The 23,309-nt window shown below is 33.4% G+C and overlaps 1 protein-coding gene across 5 annotated transcripts in view; it reads left to right on the top strand.

The window, feature by feature from the left end:
- Positions 1-23,309, top strand: part of LOC118181845 (uncharacterized) — a 430,621-nt gene that overhangs the window by 216,272 nt on the left and 191,040 nt on the right. For all 5 annotated transcript variants that reach the window (XM_085818578.1, XM_085818580.1, XM_085818579.1 and 2 more), the window contains one exon: positions 20,730-22,896. In XM_085818578.1, coding sequence (XP_085674704.1) covers positions 20,734-22,896 — 2,163 coding nt within the window. In that variant the 5' untranslated portion in view covers positions 20,730-20,733. The remainder of the gene's footprint in view (positions 1-20,729; positions 22,897-23,309) is intronic.

Raw genomic sequence — 23,309 nt, 5'->3', positions numbered from 1 at the left:
CACTACTGGTGAAAAGGTTTCATCATAATCACTGCCGTATTTTGAGTAAATCCTTTGGCTACTAAGCGTGCTTTGTATTTTATATTTTTACCAGTTGCATCATATTTTGTCTTAAACACCCATTTTCTGCCAACTGCATGTTTTACTGGTGGTAATTCTGTAAGTGTATAGGTTTCATTTTCTTTTAGAGAATGTATTTCTTCTTGCATAGCCTTGATCCAAGCTTCTTGTTCACGTTTTGGTAAATTTAGACTTTTTTCAAAGCTTTCTGAATCTTTATTTTTAGGTAAGATTGATTCTTCGTCTTCTGCTTTATAAGAGAATCTTTCCGGTGGGACCCCTTTGGTTGATCTGCTAGGAACCCTTCTTTCTACATTTCTTCACATTTAATTAACTCTTCAGAACTTTCTGAATCTTCTGTAAAATCATCGCCAAGAGATGTTTCTTCATTATTTTCTTCATCTTCTTGCGAGTTATTGAAGTGAATTAATTCTAAATCTTCAGCATTATTTTCTGAATGTTTGTCAGATATAGGCGCGTTTTCTGAAAATTTAACAGTTCTACTTACTATTATTTCCCTTTCAACTACATAAATCTTGTATCCCTTACTTCGTAAATCGTATCCTGCGAATATTCCTTCTTCAGCTTTGTTGTCGAATTTACGCCGTTTTTGTTTGTTCACATAATAAAATGCTTTACAGCCAAATACTCGTAAGTGACTTAAGTTTGGTTTTCTACCATTCCACAATTCTTATGGTGTTCTATCTGTGGCTTTAGTTGGTAACCTATTTTGAAGATATGCGGCAGCAGCTGCTGCTTCAGCCCAGAATCCTTTCGGTAATTTAGAGTTTATTAGCATAGCTTTTGTCATTTCTATTAAAGAGCGATTTTTCCTTTCTGCGACGCCGTTCTGTGCCGGACAATAAGGAACCGAAGTTTAATGAAAAATACCAAGTCTCCTTAAATAATTTTCAGTAGTTTCGTTACCGTATTCTGTACCGTTGTCGGATCTGAGAACCTTTATTTTCTTTCTAAATTTATTTGTTGTCTATGCAACATACTGTTTAACTTTGTCGAATACTTCATCTTTTGAAGTAAATTTATTTTATTAAGTATAACGCGAAGAGTCATCAATGAAAGTTACGAAATATCTTTTCCCTCCTAAGCTGTTGACTTCAATTGGCCCACACACATCTGTGTGCACTAAATCCAGTGGATTTTTAAATCTAAAACCACTTTTGGGATAAGATTTTTCACTTAGTTTCGCTTTTACACAAGTAGAACATTCCACACTATGAGTGCTTTTGCCAAGTTTAAGGCCGTCTGCCAAATCATTTTTCTCAAGTGTTTTTATGGCATCTATATTTCTGTGGCCTAATCTTTGATGTCATTTTAGTATACAGTTCGAATTAGAACATGAAACATCATTAGCTAAGTATGCTTTCTCGTCAATTGAGTTTACGGTCAATTTATATAAACCTTGCTGAGCGTTGCCGTCGGCTACGAGTATATTGTTACGCTTTATGTAACACTTATTACTATCAAATGTAACAATGCAACCTTTATTCGTAACAGATTGAACAGAAAGTAAATTACTATCTAAACCTGGTACATACAATACATTTTCTAATTTTATTTGTATAACCTGACCCTTTAAGTTTTGAACTTTAAAATAGCCTTCACCAGTACCATAAGAATTTAATTTAGCACCATTGGCTGCAGTTACTATTTGTTTATTAGAGTCATTTAACTGAGAGAAAAAATTCTTATCACTCGTCATATGATCTGAGGCTCCTGAGTCGATAACCCATTCTTGCGTTTGCGTGTTTTCATGTTTATTTTCCACTTTTAGAACTTGATTAAACTGAATCTGCAAATTTTCAGTTTCAATACTTTTAAGATTCTTATTTTCTTTAAGTTTTGTTATGTTTTCTACACTTTGCGTATTTGCTATTTGGCATGCATTACTTTTATAATTTTGAGAATAATTTCTTACGTTACTGTTATTTACATCTGTTTTCGGGGAAGTTCTAGCGTTGCGTTTTAAATGAAAACAGTCATTTATCGTATGGTTATTTCTCTTAAAATAAGTACAATCTCGTGTAACATACTTTGATTTATTTTCGCTTTTACCTTTTAAAGCAACTGAATAGTATTTTTGAACTTTCTTAGTTTCCACACGTCTACAATACTCATCTATTAGTTTGTTTTCAACATATTCTAGCGACAATTCAGCTTCCGATTTACTTTCTATTGCAGTTATTAAGGAGTTGTATGTATATGGTAAAGAACATAGTAATATTGCTATTAAGTTATTTTCTTTAATTTCTTCACCTATACTACGCAGCTTTTCAGCCAACTCTAGTACTCCTTTGATATGTTCCTGCATTTTAGAACTTTTATTATACCTAATGGAATATAGTTTTCTAAGAAGAAAAAACTTGTTTGTTAAATTTACACGTTCATGGACACATTTTAACTTCTGCCAAACTTCTTTTGCAGATTTACTATGCAAAACATGGATAATTTGCGAATCCGAAATGTTTAGGCATATTAAAGCTTTAGCTTTACGATCATTCTTTAACCAAATATCAGTAACAGTTCCCGGTTTTTCTTCGAATACAACATCATCTAAACCTTCTTTTATTAGAAGTTGTTCTATTTTAAATTTCCACACTGAGTATTTCATCTGTTAACTTTTCTATACAAATTGATGCTTTTAGAATAGACATTATTATTTGTTACAATTATTCTTATAAACCTTGTAACTAGTATTTTTCAACAAATAGTTTTAACACTTTATGCCCCTAGAATCTTACAACATTACAAAATTTCAATTTTAGAATTTCGTGTTTTTTTTTTTTTTTGTTTGTTTTCCACAAGGCAATTACCCTCAGTTTCATAATCTTTTGTTGGTTTGTTCATTAGCACTGAAGGCGTAATGAGTAAGTTTCCTCGGGCGCAGTTTTCATTAAAGAATCATAAGTCAAAAAATTAACTACAAAATCTTTGTTTAATAAAATAGGAGAATTTTGCTTAACTTCAGCATAACAAAAAGTAATAATTTTCACAGACATTAAAACACTGAATTATCGAAAAAGAGATAACTTACATACAAATATGAGTCATACATCTTCAAGCATATCTATTTAGGCAATAAGAAAAAACAGGAACATACTTTGACACCGTACCTGAAAAAGAGAAAGTACTAACTGAATTAGACCTTTGACCGTGATATAAGTAGCTAGGGTGAAAATCGAATACACTGCACGTAGCTAAGGTGAATGTCAAATATACTGCATTGCACACGAACTTTACTTTCTCTCGCCAATATTTATTTTGGCACAGATTCGTTTCGTATGCCTTTCGAGTTTCATTATGCAAAATACCTAAATTTATGCTAACAGTCAATAATTGTTTTACATTATGATTTGCTTAAAAAGTGCTTAACTTTTTAAGAAGCAACATTTCTATCACTTAAAATTTTCTTTGGTAGTTGAATTTGAAAAATGTATCTTAAACAATTCATGTAACTATCTGCAGTTTCACTTTTAAAAGCAAAGGTCCATATATAACGAGTAGCATGATCAATAATTAAGTGAATGTACATTTTTGTAGAATTATAACAGTTTAAACCACCAACAGTGTCAATAGATAATAATTCAAAAGGTTCACTAACAGATAGTACGGTTTGCATTAAACAAAATCATACCATCTGAACTAAACCTACAACCATGAACTAGCAAGTCTGCTCTAGGAACAGGATTAAAAAATTTAAAACATTGATCCACAGAAAATCCCAGCTGTTTTTTTTTTTTTTTTTTTTTTCTTGAAATAAATTATCAAGCATTTTCCTAAGATAAGAGATAACAGATCATCAAAACAGTCATTAAAATAACTCTGATTTTTTTTCTGTGATGTCATTAACATTTGATGATTTGAGCTCAATTCTTGTTTACTATTCTTATTAAACTGACATACTTCGCAATGTTTACAGTAAATTCTAACATCTTGGACAATTCCTGACCAATAATATTAACAAGATAATAAATTTAGCATTGAGGACACACCAATATGACCAAAATTAATGTGAGCTTTTTCAAGTAATTTAGTACGAAGAGAGATTGCTATTACCATGTGCTAAGTGGCGAAGTGATAAGCACTGAAATGGAGGAGACATGTGCAATTCAAATTCCACAAAACATCTGATAATATTTCAGTGATAGCGGGGCCAACCACATGTCTCATAGCCGAGGGAATAGCTATAGAAGTACGCAGAACTATCAAATGAGACGTTCACCACGCTTAGTATTAATCCCCCCATGATCCAGACGCAACGTTTTTGACAACTATTAGGTACTACACTAAATTACATAGTGACTGATCATAGTGCTGTCTCAGCACAAAGTTATGCACACACGTGTAGTTAACCACTCTTTCCAGTATAGGCCTATTATCCATCTTTAAGTAGCATATATTGCTTATGGAAAAAGATTGTACGTACTTTACATGGAGTAATTGACTTAAACTTTAAAGCTAGGGATAAAGTTATATTACATATTACAATCTGCTGCTCTACAGTTAAACTACTCGTATAAGTCTACTGTTATACTGTTAAACTGTAAGTATAGTGTAATGCTCTACACTGAAACTGTAAGTATAATGTACTGCTCTGCCACTAAACTGTAATGCAATGCTATTGTTCTACAATTAAACTATTAGTGTACTGATTTACAGTTGAACTCTGAGCATAGTAAACCTTTTCAACATTTCTAACAAGCAATTATATACACTGCAATTTATTTACGTAGTCACTAATTTTTTCAATGTTATTTTTCTAGCTTAGTAAATATTCCGCTGCAGTTCTGGTAGTTGAAGTAAATGTTTTAAGCATTCTATCTCTCTAATAGCATAAGTAATCTTAATATATAGGACCAGTATTTTGCAAAGAACAAATCAAAAATAGCGCATTGCAAGAAAAAGTAGTGTAGTTATAATTCATTTAAAGGGGTAATTTAATAATTTATTCTGATCTAAATGCGTTTTGAATGTCCGAATAAATCACCTGATCCTATATTGAATTCATTCTTAAAACGTATAAACCCAAGAGTTAATTATATGTCCACATGCATCACCTAAGCATTCATAGTCAGTTTCCAATGCCACTCAACGCAATTAATTCTCATAAGGCACCATTGTGCTTTTTTGTTCCTTCGATACTCTGGAATTCCATTAATAAGAGCTCATAAAATTCGGTGCGGCATGTCTCATAAAAGATCTCCAACAAAAGAACATTTGAGAAATAAGAAGCAATCATTAAAATCCTTTGTTATTGAGGGCGCAGCGAGATCTCATCCCCTTTCGATTCATCGGGTGAGAAGATTTGCGCAGCACGAGGCCAGTCTTGAAAGGTCAACCGTTTCCTTGCGCAGAATCAAGTAGTGACTGGGATGGGCAAAAATTATTTCCGGTTTTTTTTTTTTTTTTTTTTTCCCTTTCTTTTCTAAAAAGGAAAGTCCGCAGAGTTGCTGAAACCTTGCATAAAAAGTCAGAAATATTGTCCTCTGTTAGTATAATGTTGTCTGTAATACGCTTTGAAATAATGAAGTTTAAAATTTATTATGAATTACTAAATATGAAAACGCATAGTCTGCTTTATAAGCATTTAAAATTTTGTATAATTTTTACGGAGAAAGTGAGTTAATGATTAAAGACAAATATATTGCATTAAAAAATATTTTTCATAGAGCCGTTACTGGTCTTATGCAGCGGATAACCATTTAATAAATAAATATAACAGAAATCGAAATATCTAGAACTTCAATCACTCGAATTTTCTCTCGGTCTCTCTGCCCAATTAAATAAATGCGGTGGAATTTAATTGATCCCAAATTTCAGATATCTAGAATTTTAATTACCCAATATCAATTTTTATTCGTATGTTTTTCGATTTAAAACAAATTTTATAATCACTATGCTTATATCAACGCTTATTGTTATAGAAGTTGCCAACAGAGTTTTGCAAAACTATTCAATTAATTTACTTGAATGTGTAAAACAAGTTTATTGAACTGTAATGCATAGGAAATATGTATGATTCAAACATTAAGGGAAGGTAAAAAAGCTAATTACGTGCTGCATGTAAGCTTCCTTTTTCTGCTCGTTCCATCAGTCATTGATTAAATGTTTAAAAAAAAAGTAACTTAAAAGCGTGTTGTGATATTATATCCACAGTACATGCAGTCCATTTGCAGATAAGGAAGGGAGGAATTTTTGTCTTATATTATGGAGCGCAAATGCATTCCGTTTCCTTCTAGCGTAAACAAATAAAACAATTATTTTACTGTTTAACGCCCTCAAACATTATGTTCATTATAAAAATGTTTTACATTTTTAATCGAATAACTTCGTTGAAGTAAAATGAAATAAACGAAAGTTATCTCATTAACACAAAAATAAGGTTTCTTTTATTTGAGTTAAAATAAATATGTATGTTGGCCCCCAAAATGATAACCCAAGCATCACAACATCCCGGAATGATTATCCGAATGGCCTGTGGTCTTGATAATTTCGAATATTTGAAATTTTGTTAGTAATCATCCCTATGTCATGAAATTTGTTTCGTCCTCTTGAAAGAATTTCTAAAGTTCAGTGCAGCGATATTAAATCTAGCATTTCAAAGGTTTATAGTTTACATCAGTGTTTCTCAACACTATTCGATCCGCAAACGCTATTCACCGGTCCTTTCAAATTCTGAAGTATTATAACAATATACCTACCGTCGTGTACAGAAGAAACCCATTAAAATCTGGCAACTGTGTATATTATCATGCATACTGCTCAAGCGCTGTCTGTTTAATTTACGTTTATTAGTATTAGGGGACCTATCGTGATAATCCAAACGTGTATTTGAGCGTGTAAACGCTTATACTTTGAAGTCCGTTGAATAATTGCAACTGTATTATCAGTGAAATAAAGGGAACGAACTTCTTAATAAATTTAATTATTTAAAATTTTTAATTTAAATAATTTTGTTAACAAGATAAATAATTTGAAAGGTTTCAGATTTTAAATTACGTCCACAGCGGCGTTTTTTTAACGTTTTGTGTGTTACCTTTATTTATTAAATATCATATTTTTTTGCACTTAAACCATAAAATTCAGTTTGTAGAGACATTAGGTATATTTTTGGAAGCAGGAAAGGTGAAAAATAGCACCCGCCGTCGCCGGGAATCGAATCACGGACCTCTGGAATACCAGCCCAGCGTGCAGAACCACTACACCACGAAGGCACGCTAGGAAAGTGGGAGAAATACCTTTTAGTTCAGCAGCAATGTCGCAAAATAATTTTAAAATGAGCATATCTTTAGAATTTCCGATACACAGTTCCGCGCGCTGGAGATAAAAAGGGTTGTTTTCCTCGTAGAGTGTTGTATTGCTCGCTTTTAAATCGTTGAGCTTGTTAATCAAAAATTCGTTAAAGTTTTAAATTTAAAAATATGAAATCGATAATAAAGCAAATTCCAACTTTCAGATTTGGGCTTTCCAGATGCTCATATTCGCAATAGGATTTAAGTCATTCAATATTGGATGGCTCTAGGTGGCGTTATTTTATTACAATGCGAGAAACATACGTACATTTATGCAGATTCTTCATTATTTGATTTCTTCAAATAAAATGCAGGACTCTAAAATTTAGTGGCATCAATTTGAAAATAAATATGTCATTTATAGTGATTCGACGCAAAATCCCAAAACGAAAGCAATAGTCCTTCAGGGACAAAGCTCATTTGGACTAAAAGCAGAGGTTAAGCAAATGACAAAGAAGTTTTTTAACCAAATTCATTTATTATTATAAATTCTGATTATTTAAGCAATGGACGTGAAGAAGTTGACACGTGGCGCTTCAGTATGGTAGATCAGGTGTGGAAAAATCCCCCAAATGATTTATGTATCGCCGTTAGAGGGCGCTTCGCTTCTGAAAAAGAATGTTAATTTTTAGTTTGCGACGTAGTTAGTTAGCAGTGAACCTTCGATGCAATCCAAGTTGCTTTGTAAATAAAATGATTATTTTTGTAGATTGTTGAAGTATTTCACTTCATTTAGAATTAGAACCACCTTTCGCAATATGGTGCATCGGTGCCAAGAACCTTTGGCCAATTTAGAAGTTTGTGTTTTTTAATTTTGGATATCATTTTATGCGAAGACAGCCAAGGTAAGCCTGTATTTTCTATTTTTATATACAGTGTCTCAAAAAAGTGATGGGACACTTGTGCTTTACAAAAGGAAACTGCAATAAAATAAATTTAATAAACATGTAAAATTTTTTGTGGGTGTGTTTCATACTTAAATTTAGTAACAATTATTACATAACATACATTTTCACAAAATATTAAAATATTAATTTAATAAAAATACAATTGTTTAGAACGGAGCAGAAAATGGCTCACTTAAGTGATGGGACACTACGTACCATGCAACAAAATCGTCTGAAGTAAGCAATAAAAATATCTTCTGGGGTATTTATTTTTACTCAAAAGCAATTGCCAATAATTTATAAAATCGTCTGCAGTATTTCTCACCAGTTTGTTTTGGAATTTTTGTGTTTTTTAGCTCTGTGCAGCCATGAATGCTAAACGAAAAGAAACTTTGCCTGGAATTCGAAAATTAGTTATTAATTTGCATATTGAACGTGGAAAATCTATTAGAGAAACTACTGAAAAAGTTAACTTCAGTCATTCAACAGTTTTCAATATCATTAAACGATATAAAAAGAATCATATGATTCAGGATAAAAGAAGACCCGGCCGACCATTAAAGCTATCCAATGGAATAAAGCGAATTATCGTTCGAAATATTAAAAAAAATCCAAGAATGAGGGCTCCTAAAGTTGCTGCTGATTTACAAGCATTATATGGAATAATTGTTAATCCTGAGACTATTAGAAGAGTAATTCGATCTGCTGGATATCACGGTAGAGCAGCCAGGAAAACATTCTTCGTAAGTGAAAAGAATAGAAAACTCAGACTGGCTATCGCAAAATCCAACATAAATAATAATTCTGATTACTGGAATGAAGTTATATTTGCTGATGAGAGTAAATTTAATATATTTGGTTCTTACGGTAGAATCTTGGTGTGGAGAAAACCCAGGGAAGAATTTCGCAAACAGAACTTGGTGCCAACAGTAAAACATGGTGGAGGAGGAGTTATGGTATGGGGGTGTATGTCGTCCGCTGGAGTTGGTAATCTTGTTTTTATTGACAGTATAATGGATCAGTACAAGTATATTGACATTTTAAATAAAAATTTAAAATCTTCAGCACGAAAATTTAACCTTCATAACGATTTTAAATTCTACCAGGACAATGACCCCAAGCACAGTGCTTTGAACGTTACACTCTGGCTGCTGTATAACTGTCCTGAAATAATAAAAACACCCCCACAATCTCCACAATTAAATCCCATAGAGAATATTTGGCAAGAATTGGAATCAAGAATTCGCAAACACACCATTTCTTCAAAACAACAATTAAAATCGGTGCTTCAAGAAGAATGGGGTAAAATCACTCCAGAAATCACAAAAAAATTAGTCGAATCCATACCAAGAAGATTAAATCATGTTTTAAAAGTAAAAGGAAATCCAAAAAAATATTAAAACCTTTTCAAAAGTAAAATTTTTGGATAAATATTTGATGGAAAAGTAAGTGTCCCATCACTTAAGTGAGCCATTTTCTGCTCCGTTCTAAACGATTGTATTTTTATTAAATTAATATTTTAATATTTTGAGAAAATGTATGTTCTGTAATAATTGTTACTAAATTTAAGTATGAAACACACCCACAAAAAATTTTACATGTTTTTTAAATTTATTTTTATTGCAGTTTCCTTTTGTAAAGCACAAGTGTCCCATCACTTTTTTGAGACACTGTAATATGGAAGATCTTATTGCTAAACTGAAATCGAAACGAAAGGTATTGAGGACCGGAGTGTCCAAGATATTGAAGAAAATTGAAACCGAACTGAATAAAGATGATAGTAGTATAAATGTAAATGTATTAGAAGAAATTTTAGACCAGTTAAACGAAAAATCAAAATCCTTGAGCAATTTAGACGCTGAAATAGAACGAGAATTAAAAGTCGAAGAAGACGAATTTGAACTTGAAATCTCATCCGCTTTGGAATATGAAGAGAAAATTCAAGTGTGGCAGTTTAGAGGAAAGAAAAAGTTGAAAGAGTTGAATAAGTTGGAAAATTCGGACAATGCAAATAGAGACATTTCTAATGAAACCGATACAGAATCCCAAAACGAAAGTAACAAATTCACTCGTCTTCCAAAATTAACGATCTCTAAATTTTATGGTGATTCTTCGGATTGGTTAGAATTCATAGGTCAGTTCGAAAATGCGATTGATAAAAATCCGAATTTATCAAAAATAGAAAAATTAATTTACTTAAAAAGCTTTCTTGGTGGCTCAGCCGCCAAAGCTATTTCTGGTTTCGCTCTCATCGAAAATAATTACGAAGCTGCTCTTGAACTGTTACGTTCCAGATTTGGTCAAAAGAACATCTTAATTAATTCGCATTTACGACAACTCTTAAGTACTTCACCTGTTAGAAATCCTAATGATATAAACGGATTAAGAAAACTTTTAGATCACGCCGAAGTACAGATAAGAAATCTTGAAGCATTAAAAATAGACTCTGATACCTACGGAAATCTCTTAACGCCTTTAATTTTGAAATTACTTCCTAATGAATTCGTTCTTGATTATAGCCGAAAAATTAAAGACGAAAATTGGGATTTAAAAGGTTTGTTAGCCTTTTTGAGGAACGAAGTATTCAGTAGAGAACGCGCGGCTTTTGTTAATTATAATTCTAGAGAAAAATATTCACGATTGGAAAAGCATTTGCCCTTCAAACATAAACATTCTCCAGCCATAACGAGCAAGCCGTCTACAGTTGAGTTGTTAGCGGCGTCATCCGAATCGCAGTGTCTGTTCTGCGGGAACACAAATCATAAATCTGCGGATTGCGAAATTTTAAGTGTAGAAAAGAAAAAAAGAGATCTTAAAACGTGAATCGCGGTGTTTTTTATGTTTGGGTCGGTTTCACCGGATTCAAAATTGTAAACAAAAAATAAACTGTGCCTTCTGCTTTAATAAACACTCGAAAGCCATTTGTTATTCATTCCATCAGAAAAAGATAATGAAAAACCTGAAAAGAAAACGTCGGATTCGAACGTTATTTCCGCTGTTTCGTCATATAATTCCGATGAAAATAGATCTAATAAAATATTATTACAAACGGCTTCTGCATTGATCCGAAATAATGATAAATCTGAAAATGTCAGAATTCTTTTTGATAATGGCTCAATGAGATCTTTCATAACTAAAGATGTATCTACTAAAATGGAACTTCCGATTGTTAGAAAAGAATCACTTTCTGTTTATTCCTTTGGTGATAAAAGTGCGTTAGAAAAAACCTTTAATGTTGTTAGAGCAAAACTAGAAAATGTAAACGATCCTAGTCTTAATATATATATTGAGCTTCTTGAAACCGGAAATATATCCAATACTGTTATCTCTCCTCCAGATTTGAACTTTGCTAAGAAAAATAAAATTTTACGAAATTTACAATTAGCAGATTGTTGTAGAAAAAGTGACAAAATTTATATTCTCATAGGGGTAGATTTCTACTATTCTATAATTACTGGTAAAATTCAAAGAATTTCAAGAAATGTAGTAGCCACTGAATCTTTATTTGGGTGGTGTTTGCAGGGTAAAGTAAATAATGATCATAGTGAATTATTAATTATGAAAGTAATTGTAAATGAAAACTTGATATCAGATCAGTTACAACAGTTTTGGAAGCTAGAAAACTTGGGTTTGGAAAGTGATACTCAAAACGACAAAACTGTTGATTTAGAAATTATGAAATCTTTCGAATCTGATATCAGGTATAAGAACTGCAGATACCAAGTAAAATTACCTTGGAAACCGAATTCAAAACATTTAATGGAAGATAATAGGGATATAGCACTTGAAAGATTTAAGAAATTGAGTAACAAATTTAAAATTGATAACTCTTTGTTTGTTCAATACACAGAGGTTTTAAAGGATTACGAGTTAAAACATATTATTGAACCAGTTCAAGAAGACAATCAAAATGATAAAACCCTATTTTATTTACTTCATAGAGCAGTCATCAGAAATGATAGAGCAACAAGCAAACTAAGAATAGTTTATGATGCTTCAGCCCATAAACCAAAAATACTCTCTCTAAATGACTTTTTATATACTGCTCCGAACCTATATCCTGATATTTTTGATTTATTGATAAAATTTAGACAAAATTCGATAGCCTTTACAGCGGGCATTACACAAGCATTCTTACAGATAGAGTTAAATGAAGAAGACAGGGACGTTACACGATTCTTTTGGAAAGATGATCCTGGTGATAACAATGAAAGTTTGAAAACCTTTAGATTTACAAGAGTTTTGTTTGGAGTAAAATCTAGTCCCTTTCTTCTAGCTGCTACTATTAAGCATCACCTTAAAAAATATTCAGAAATATATCCTGAAACAGTAGAACTCTTAAACAACTACCTGTATGTTGATGACATTATTGGTGGTCAACAAAATTTAGAACAAGCCCTGAAAACAAGTTTAGAAATTGTGAACATTTTTAATGAAGCTAGCATGTCACTACATAAGTGGCATACTAATTCCAAAGAACTCAAAGATATTTGGCATCGCACAGAATTTTCGATGCAAGAATCTCCTGAAGTTGTCCCGATTAAAGTGTTAGGAATTAACTGGGATACGGATAATGATAATTTTTATTTTGACACTCAGCACTTGACAAATTTCATTTTTTCGTCAATCAACTCAAAACGTTTTCTATTGCAAACCGCATGCCGTATTTTTGATCCTGTCGGATTTTATGGCCCTTCACTATAAGAATAAAGTGTCTGATTCAGGAAATCTGGTCTGCCAAAATTGATTGGGACGATGAACTGCCACCTGATCTTAGTTATAAATGGAAAGCCTGGTACGAAGAAATTGAAGAACTGAACCACCTCAGAATTCCCCGCTACTATTTAGAAGGAATATTAGATGCAGATGTGAAACAAATAGAACTCCATAGCTTTTCTGATGCTAGTTTGAAAGCTTATGGATGTGTGGTATATCTGAGAATAGTTTTGAACAATGGAACTTTTCAAACAGTTTTTGTTGCTTCCAAGAGTAGAGTTGCTCCTCTGAAATCCCTTACACTTCCTAGATTGGAGCTTTTAGGTGCGCTTTTATCCGCTAGATTGAGTGATAAAATCGCAAAATGTTTAAAATACGAAGTAATCCCCTTCCACTGGACTGATTCTCAAATAACGTATTTTTGGATTCAGGGATCTCCCGAAAAATTTAAATCTCTCATCAAAAACAGAGTTTATGAAATTCAGAAACTAACTGAAAGCAATAATTGGCATTATTGCCGTGGGAAAGATAACACCTCCGACCTCATATCACGAGGAACTACTGTTGCTAATTTAAGAAATTGTTCACTTTGGTGGTTTGGACCAGAATGGTTGCAAAACAAACGTATAGACTGGCCAGATCAACCGAAGTTTGACGTGGGAAACGATAAGCAACTAGAACTCCGTAGTAAGATATCTGTTTATGACGTTGTTGTGAAAAGAGATGATCAACTATTGGATATAACAAAATTCAGTAATGTGCTGAAATATCTCAGAATTATGGCATGGGTTAGACGTTTCGTTGCTAAGGCAAGAAAACTGCCTGCTAATAGCGGAACATTAAGTGCTTTTGAAATTCAGGACACTGAAATTTTTTGTGTTCGTAAATCCCAGATGGATTTCTTCACACCTGAAATTAAGGCTCTTCAATCTAACAAGTCAATTTCTCCAAGCTCTGATATATTCAGCTGGGCACCGTTTCTTGATGAAAATAAAATTCTTCGAATTAAGGGAAGATTAGAAGAAACCGAATATACAGTTGACGAGAAGCATCCAGTTTTTCTTTCTAAAGATTCCAAATTTACTGAATTAATTGTAAAAAGGGAACATAATAACGTTCTGCATGCGGGAGTTGCAGCAACTTTAGCCAAACTAAGACAGAAATTTTGGATTCCTAAAGGCCGTCAGTTGGTAAAGAAAGTCTTAGGGAACTGTTTAATTTGTCGGAAATACGCAGTAAAACCAGCGAAACAAATGACAGCTCAGTTACCTAAAGATCGAATTGTTGAAACTCCACCTTTCTATGTTACAGGCGTGGATTTCACAGGTCCAGTTTACATCAGGTCTGGAAACGACATTCAGAAATCATACATCGTATTGTTTACGTGCGCTGTTACACGAGCGTTACATCTAGAACTCATTTCCAATATGTCTGCAAACAAATTCATTTTGGCTCTCAGACGTTTCATTTCGAGAAGAGGAAACTGTTGCACCTTTTATTCAGATAACGCGAAAACTTTCAAATATGCTGCCAAAGATTTACAGTATTTTTACAGCATAATTAAAGGTAAATTTAATTAATAAATTTAAAATAATTAAAGGTATACTTTCAAAATTTTCTAACAAATGAAGGCTTGACTTGGAAATTTATCGTCGAGCTTGCTCCATGGTGGGGAGCTTTTTATGAACGCCTTATGAAAACCATAAAGGAACCGTTGAAAAAGATATTAGGCAGAGCTCAACTGAATTTTGAAGAATTTATGACTGTGTTGACAGAGGTCGAAAATATTGTGAATAGACGTCCTTTGACCTACGTTTACAACGATTTACATGAACCTGAACTGCTTGCACAGGCTGATTTTCTATTGATCGGACATAAGGATGAATATCCATACAACTTTGCTGAGATCCTGAATAACTCTCCAACAAGAAAGAGTCTAATAAAACGAAAAGAATATCAAACAACACTTATAAAACAGTTCTGGAAAAATCAGTATCTTCTTAAGTTAAGAAATGCTCACTTCTTCGGTACACCAGAAGCCAAGAAAAATCTTAAAATTGGTGATATAGTTTTACTTGAAGGAACAACTAAATCTAAGTTCCTCTGGGATTTAGGTCGAGTAATTCAAGTCTTCAAAGGACGTGATGGTCTTGTACGATCATGTGTGGTAAAAACTAAAAAAGGTGACCTTAAGAGACCTGTACAATTGATATACCCCCTTGAACTATCAGACTGAAAATGAACTAAATTTGTAACCTTTTAAATTTACTTCTTGTATTTCATATTCACTAACATTAATTTTAGATAATTAGTTTAGTTATTACTAATAATTTACTGTTTGTAATTTGAATTAATATTTACGTATTGAGAAACATTTGAGTTGATGCAGTTAACTATATTTGTTTATTTTATAGAATTTCCTTTTGCAGTTTATATTTACATCAGTTGAATGTATTTGATATGTAAGTTTCTTTCTTATATTTCATTATTTGTATGCTGAAATAGTGATAATTTTTGCAAAAATTATCAGGTGGGGAGTGTGGAAAAATCCCCCAAATGATTTACGTATCGCCGTTAGAGGGCGCTTCGCTTCTGAAAAAGAATGTTAGTTTTTAGTTTGCGACGTAGTTAGTTAGCAGTGAACCTTCGATGCAATCCAAGTTGCTTTGTAAATAAAATGATTATTTTTGTAGATTGTTGAAGTATTTCACTTCATTTAGAATTAGAACCACCTTTCGCATTATCAGGAATTCTCAATCGTGTGTCCAGCGGACCGTCACTGGTCCGCTATTTATATATGCAATGATTTTGTTATGGTTTTTAACAATTTTTTGCGATTTTTCACAAAGGTTTATTTACTTGAATTCATAATCTTCAGGAAATAAGACGTTTTGATAAAAGAAGAGAATTTTTCTACAATAAAATAACATTTCTTACTTACAATAAAACTTACAAAATGGTACTCCAACACCTCTAGAAATGTTGTACAAATACAGTTATTAATCATATTAAAAACGTTTGCACTGAAATAGATCAATCAGAAGAAGAAATTATAATTCTAACTGAAATTCTAAAATAAAAATAAATTCAAATTAACTTCATTAACAGACTTTTAAAAACTGCTGGAGTAGTCTACACTGTATAAAAAGTTTTATCTGAAAGCTCAAATAGAGAAGGATAAAGAAGAATGTTTTAGAACGTTTGTTATCAATGTAGGACTTACTGTATTCTAGTTGTCATGAGAAGCCCATGACGTGAAGACGTTTTAGTTCTCTAACCTTTGCTTCTTTTCTTCCTTTACTTTCTTTTACACATCCCTTTTATAAAAATTTTAAAAATTCTTACGAGCATTAAATTCACATATTAGGAGATTTATAACTCCCCTTCGCCAATTGTTTCCGCCAGTGAAGCCAAATTGGCAACCTTTAGCGTCGGTTTTGAATCTAACGTTTCTATTCTTTGTTTCGAAATTTTTAGTTTGATTACAGAGTTTTTTAATTTCTAGTAGATTTTGTATTTCTGTACTTTCTATACTTTTCTATATTGATCAATTTTCAGCAGCATATTGCGCGGAAATACATGGAATAATTATGTTTTTCAATAAAAACATTTTGTGATAATTATATATAATAATTACAATATTTACTTATCTTTACATTTAAATATTATTGTAGGCGAATTATAATGCGAATATAAAAATTAAATCGGTCTGCAAAATGTTTTCGTAAATTTTACCTTTCCGCGGTAAAAATCTCCCATGGGATTAAATCCTAAAACTGGGTTCAGAAGCACTGGTTTACACAATGCTATTTATGAAACTTTAAAAGTTCATAAATAAATTGCACAAATGAAACAAAATTTCGTTATACTGAAATCAGATTCGGTTCATATATTTCACAGCTTCTAACTGTGCCTAAGTTTAGTGGTACAGCAGATTTCCAACTCAAAATCCGTTTCTTTCTATACGCATGCTAATGTAATCAAGTCGACCAATCATCAGTGATATGATTGAGAACTCACGAAGGCTGATTGCATACTGACGAGGGAAAGGAAGTGAAAAGGCCGTATCATCCTTCGAGCAACTCTTGAGAGAAAACTCTCGAGCAAGAAAATCTCCCATGAGATTAAATCCCAAAACTAGGGTGGGCATTACGTTAAAGTCTACATCTTAGTTCTACGTATTATTTTCATCTTTTGTGCAAAATTGTATTGAAATACATTTGAAAATGATCGATCCTTGTGGAGAATTTTGACTGAGAAACTTTGGAAAATCGTCTCGATATTGATCTCTGCTGCAGTGAGCCAGATAGCTGTCTTCTTGAAAGATAATGATTTCCCTTTTCATTTAGCTGTGGCGTCAGTAAGATTAAGTAAAGTAATCAGAGAAGTATTTCGTTACTTCATATTACATTCCACTAACTTTGATAAGTATAACGCATTCCTGAAAGATATTTATTTGTATAAATATACAATAGTATCTAGTATCGCATAAATATTAATATGCTTCCTCGCGTATAATAAATAGGCTGCTTAAGCTATCATGTGGAGTTTCTAGATTTTCTCTTATGCTAATTGCCAAGTTATCATGTTTAATACGAGCTTGGTAAATTTACCAATGTCTCGTACTTGATGGATACATCAAATTCACTTTTGAAATGGATGATAATTGAAATAAAAATTATATATTCGTATTTCTAAACTTAAGCGCTTCTGTTTGATTACTTAATTGGTATATTTCCATCCAAATAACCCAAATAAATTATAATAATTTGGTGCAGATTTGTTACATTTTAAGTACTTAGTATTTTGCTATAACGCCTTTTAACACTTGTGTGTTTGAAGACTCTGGTTTACTTTTATATATCAGAGTGCACACATGCAAAACATAACATTCAGATATAATCTTAAAAATAATTAAACAGCATTTTGTATCAAAGAAACAGATCAGAACTCATTAAAAAATAGTATAACAAATACGTCTTAGCTAAGAACGGAAATGAAACAAAATAGATAGAAATGAACGCAAAGAGAAAAAAACCTATATACATACAGGGAGGTTGGAAATCAATTCGCATTCAAAAGCAATCATTCGGGTACCTCGCCTAAGTTTCACTGAAACCCTGGAAATATTTCTTCCAAAACGAAAATTGAATGTTTTTTCTAATCGATCCAAAATATTAGCATTGTGCGATAAATTTCTTGCTTCGTGCTTTGCGTGATAAATTTCTTGCCACTAATGATAATTGTGGCGGTTTAAAATTCCTTCAGTAAGAAGCAGGGTTCAATCGCTGAATAGGATTTGGTCAAGGAACTGCGCCCAGTCGCTATGCTTAACAATCATGGTCTCTCCAATCGCTAACCGATAATCATAAGCTTCCGCTGGTAGTTGTTAACAATAATACTCACTTTCACGAGCGGCTTGGCATATGCACTTTTGTGAATTTGGACCAGAGCTAGATTTAGACTTGATAATGCCCTAAGCTACACTCCTCACAACAATTAAAGGATATTGCGTTTTTAGGTGGATCTTGTGGCTGGGGAACTTTTTAGCTGATTGATACATGGTTGACAGACGTAGTAGGTTATGAGAATAAATTACATATGTTTGGCAGAAAAAAAATGCATTTTATTGCTCATTTGTGTACAAAAGGAAAAAAAACACAATTTGTGCGTATGACAAAAAAGAAAAAGGAAAAGTGTTTTCTTCAAAGGAAATCATTTTCAGTAGGGGGTATGGTTTTCACCGACGGCCAGCAGCGTTGAACACCTTTGAGGCATGGAGACAATGAGGCTATTAATCATGAGTTGGGGTATTCTGTCCCACTCTTCCAGAAGAGCTCTTTCAGTTCTTGGAGAGTTTGTGGGGGTGGTTGGCGGTCAGAAACTCGTCTTCCTAGAGCGTCCCAAACGTGCTCTATTAGATTCATGTCTGGAGAATACGCAGGCCATTCCATTCGTACGATTCCTTCCTCGAAAAGGAAATACTCCACCAGGTTAGCACTATGTGGCCTGCAGTTATCGTCCACTAAAATGAAGTCATCTCCGATTGCTGCAGCGTAAGGGACTACAATAGGTCTGAGGATCTCATCCCTATATCGGCGACCAGTCAGAGGTCCATCTCGAATGATGTAGAGATCTGTGCGCCCGTCAATGGAAATGCCACCATACACCAACACTCGCCCAACGCCAAATCTGACACTTTAGTGCACGAACTCAGGGTTATTCCTACTGCCACGGTCCCTCCAGATGAAAATACGCCTATTATCAGGATGAACAGAAAAACGGGACTCGTCAGAAAAAAAGAATAATGCTCCATTCATTTCTCCTCCAGTTCACATGCTCTGTTGCCCACTCCCTGCGGTCGCGACGATACCTTGATGTTAGTCTAACACATACCATCCGTCGGCGAGCATACAGACCTACACCATGGAGCCGGTTTCGGACAGTCTGAATTGAAACCGTGGTACCAGTAGCCGAGCGAAGGTGTTGTTGGAGAAGAGTAGCATTCATATTTCGGTGTCTCCGAACCGTTAACACTAAATAACGATCTTCATTGGGCGTTGTTGCCCGTCTACGACCTTGCACTGGTCTTCGGCCTGCACTTCCAGTTTCCAAAAAACGGTTCCAGATCCTGGAAATCACACTTTGTGACACTCCAATGGCTTGCGCTACTTCGGCTTGAGTTTGGGCCCCTTCTAACCTACCAACAACTTTTCAAGCTTCTGAATCGGTTAAACGACTTTGCTGAGATATCGTACTCATCGAAACAAAGCACTCACTGAATGCCGATCATCCTTGTCTTCATTGTCTTTTATTCAGTTGAAAGTCAAATTTTATTCGCTGCCGCTGAAGCGACGTTTTTGACGTTGAACTCAAAATTAACATACTCCACAGTTTGAAAATCAGAAAAATTTGCATTTGTGATTCTCTTCTTCCATTTTCGGCAAAACAAATTTTGCTTATATCTTCATTTTATATAAAACTTACAATATCCTGTAATTGTTTTGAGCAGTTTATTTGAGATATGGGGCCCTTTATAAGTCTGTTATACTATATTTGTATTATATTTTAATTTTTTCGAATGGTATTTCTTGAAAAATCATACTATAAAAAAGGTCCATTAATATTGCGCCATCGTCTACATATCTTTGTAAGAAACTGATATACTTCGTAACGGAATGCGATGGGGGCATGGTAACGCAATGTCAGACATGGAATAGATTGTGTAGGCAGTCAGCTTGTTATTACATTTAATTTTGCAAGTATTACGGTTTTTATTTTGTATATTATTCTTAGTTTAATGCGCAAGATGTTAAATCTTTAAATATGACAGTATGCTTAAATATGACAGCAGCTTAGGCTCACCTGCTTTTTACAGTTCGAATTTTTGCAGGTATTTAAAACATGCTGCAAGCATGTCCTATTTAAAGGAATTTTCAAAAAGTTAAAATCAGAGTTTACTTTCACCTGTGCAAAAGTAGACTTTGAAAGCTATTTTTTATCTTATTTGTAACAGCAAAAGTCCTCTGTTAATTCTTTCTGTTATCGAAATTATACTATATTAATGCATATATTATGTAAAAGTAGGTTGCTCTTTAAAGAACTTTTATGAAGAGAGTGAAATCTGTGTTTAGTTACGCTTTTCCAATTTTTCATGTATTCATATTAGACGTTTATAAAATAAACTTTTAAAATATTTAATGTTGTTTTAAGCATAGCACTGTTTATTTATTAATACTTGACCTTTTCGTTTCAGAGGCATGGAGAAACAACAGGCGGATTCTTTGCAGAAATCGCCTGTACCTAAGCCCGTCACATCTACAGATACTGAAATTAATGGACAAAGTACCCAAGTTCTTACTAATGGTTCTCATCTAGACAAAAGCCCAGAATCTACCGAGAAGTTACCTTCAGCCACATATCAAGACGGAATACCGTGTAAAGAATCCTTTGTTGATAAGAAGCCCATAGAAAGTGCCGATTTAGATGAGAAAACAAAAACTGAAGTTAAAAAATCAATAGATGGAGAAGAGGTACCTCACGCAATCATATCAGTAGACATCCAGAAAAGTATGCCTTATGAAAAACATGCAGTTCCTCAGGAAGTGGGAAAAGATTCCAAAGGGGATGTACCACCTGAAGTATTGGCTTCTGTAGTTACAACCGCTGTAGTTAATGAAGCTGCATTGACTGTCAGCGGTACAGACGCTAGTATAATCAATGGTACTAAAATAGTGAGTGATTCAAGTAAAGTTGATGCAGTAGTTGAACAAGAGCTAAGCAAAATGAGTGATTTAAAGACTGATAATATTGAACTTCAAAACGGAGAAGAAAGTTCCAAACCCATACTAAACGGCGATATTGACCATTCTCCTCTTAGCGAAGATACTACTGCAGAAACGGCATCACATTTAACTGAAACATCAACATCTTCGAAAGAGGAAATCAAAGCGACGAAAGAGGTAAGTGATAAGAAGGACACCACACATCCAATTAAATTAGAATCCGAATTACCGAAACAAAGCATATCAGAAACTAGTAGTAAATTAGAAGATACAAGTGTTGAAAAAAGGCAATCTATAGATGGTGGGCAAGTTAATGGAGTGCCAGGGATTATTACCGTAGAATCCATTACTAAACGAGAATCTACTGAAATTTTCCGTGGAGAAGAAATAGGTTCAGTTACAGATGCTGATAAGCAAAAATACAACATTGAGACAATGACTTCAAATTCAGTTACTTTATCTGAAGATTTAGAAAACGTTAAAGGAGTGCCAGGAAACGTAAAAGAAACAGACGCCAATAAAAATGAGCCAGAGAGCTCTGAGAAGTTATCAAAGCCAGATGAAATGAAATCAGACAAAGAAACCAAAGTAGAACTTCCAAGCATAGAACACAAAGTCGCCGACGATAATTTAACAGACAGCGCGAAACTGTTGCGCGAAAATTTAACTGATAGCGCAAAACTCAAAACAGAAATAACTGAAAAACCGAAAATTGAGCCATTAGTTAAATCCGAAAGTGAAATAATTATGGAGGTGCATAAAACCAAAATCGTTGACGCCGCCGTAGATAAATCAAAAGAAGAAACGCCTCAAAAATCCAAAGCAGAAAATATAGAACAACAAGACAAAAAAGAAGAAGATAGCTCCAAATCTAAAGATCAAGTTAAAAAGGATGATACGCTCTATGCGGCAAAACTTGATGAAGGCAAAATTGAAGAAAAAGGCGCGAAAGAAAGCAAAGACCTTGAGCAAAAAAGTGAAGTAATAAGTGAAAAAGACAGTAAAGAAAGCAGTTCAGCTACTGAAGTTGAGACTTCCACATTTCTTGAAAAGAAAGAAATAGACCAAAAAGACATTACCTCAGATGAAGCTTCACCAAAAATATCTCCACTTCCTGATGAATCCATCAAAACAAAAGAAATCTGTGATATACAGACTACGAAATCACCTTCTCTAAGTCCTAAGAAAACTAAAACAGAAGAAGGAATTTCACCGTTTATAACATCTGTACCCATCTCAGAAGAAGGCAGTAAATCGGAAGGTGTTGCATCCGAGCCACAAACCGAGAAATCTATAGCTGAAGAAATGGCTGAATCAAACAAAACTTCTGAAACCGTCTGTGATATGTCATTGATGATGACGTCACAAATTCTAACACCAGAGCTTCTCAGTGCCGAAGAAGATACAGAATCTATCGAGAAAACTAAGGAAGTGTCTGAAACACTCATTTCGGGAGAAACCAGAAAAGATGACACACGAGAGAAGTCTCTAGAGAAATCTGACGTTACAGAACTACAAAGAGAGGAGAGCTGTCGAATATCAGCCGCGAGATATTCACCAGAGACATGTGACGTAGCAGTGGGGCTGGATGAACACAGAATGATTCGAGTAGCAGCTGGAGATGGAGGAGAAGAAGAGGTAAGCTTTTATTTCAGATATTTTTTCAGATATTCACTATTTGAAACTCTAATAATGTTGTGATAAAACATTAGTTTCGAGATTATCTTTGCATTTGAATTTTAAATTTTGATTGCGAGCAAATAAAATCGTCTAAAAGTATTATCTAAAAACATAAACATTTTCCTTTTTCAAATTAATGTGTTTATTATTATTATTTCAACGTTAACTAATGAGGCGGCATATTTCAAAAGCAAATATACATGGTATTTGAATATAAAAATGATAAAACTGAAAATAATTCATAGTATTAATTATAAAGGGAGTAATATAAATTGTCATTATTTAATATGAATGATATTCAGTATTTTTATAAAAATATTCCACTCAAATAAAGTAATGAATTTAGAAACGTAGTCGAAATTTTAATTCAT

The sequence above is a fragment of the Stegodyphus dumicola genome, chromosome 6, assembly GCF_044657685.1.
Source record: "Stegodyphus dumicola isolate Sdum_Otavi_A_Nest chromosome 6, ASM4465768v1".
NCBI lineage: Eukaryota > Metazoa > Arthropoda > Arachnida > Araneae > Eresidae > Stegodyphus > Stegodyphus dumicola.
The sequence above is the reverse complement of the archived record's forward strand: the minus strand, read 5'-3'. Positions and strand labels throughout refer to the sequence as shown.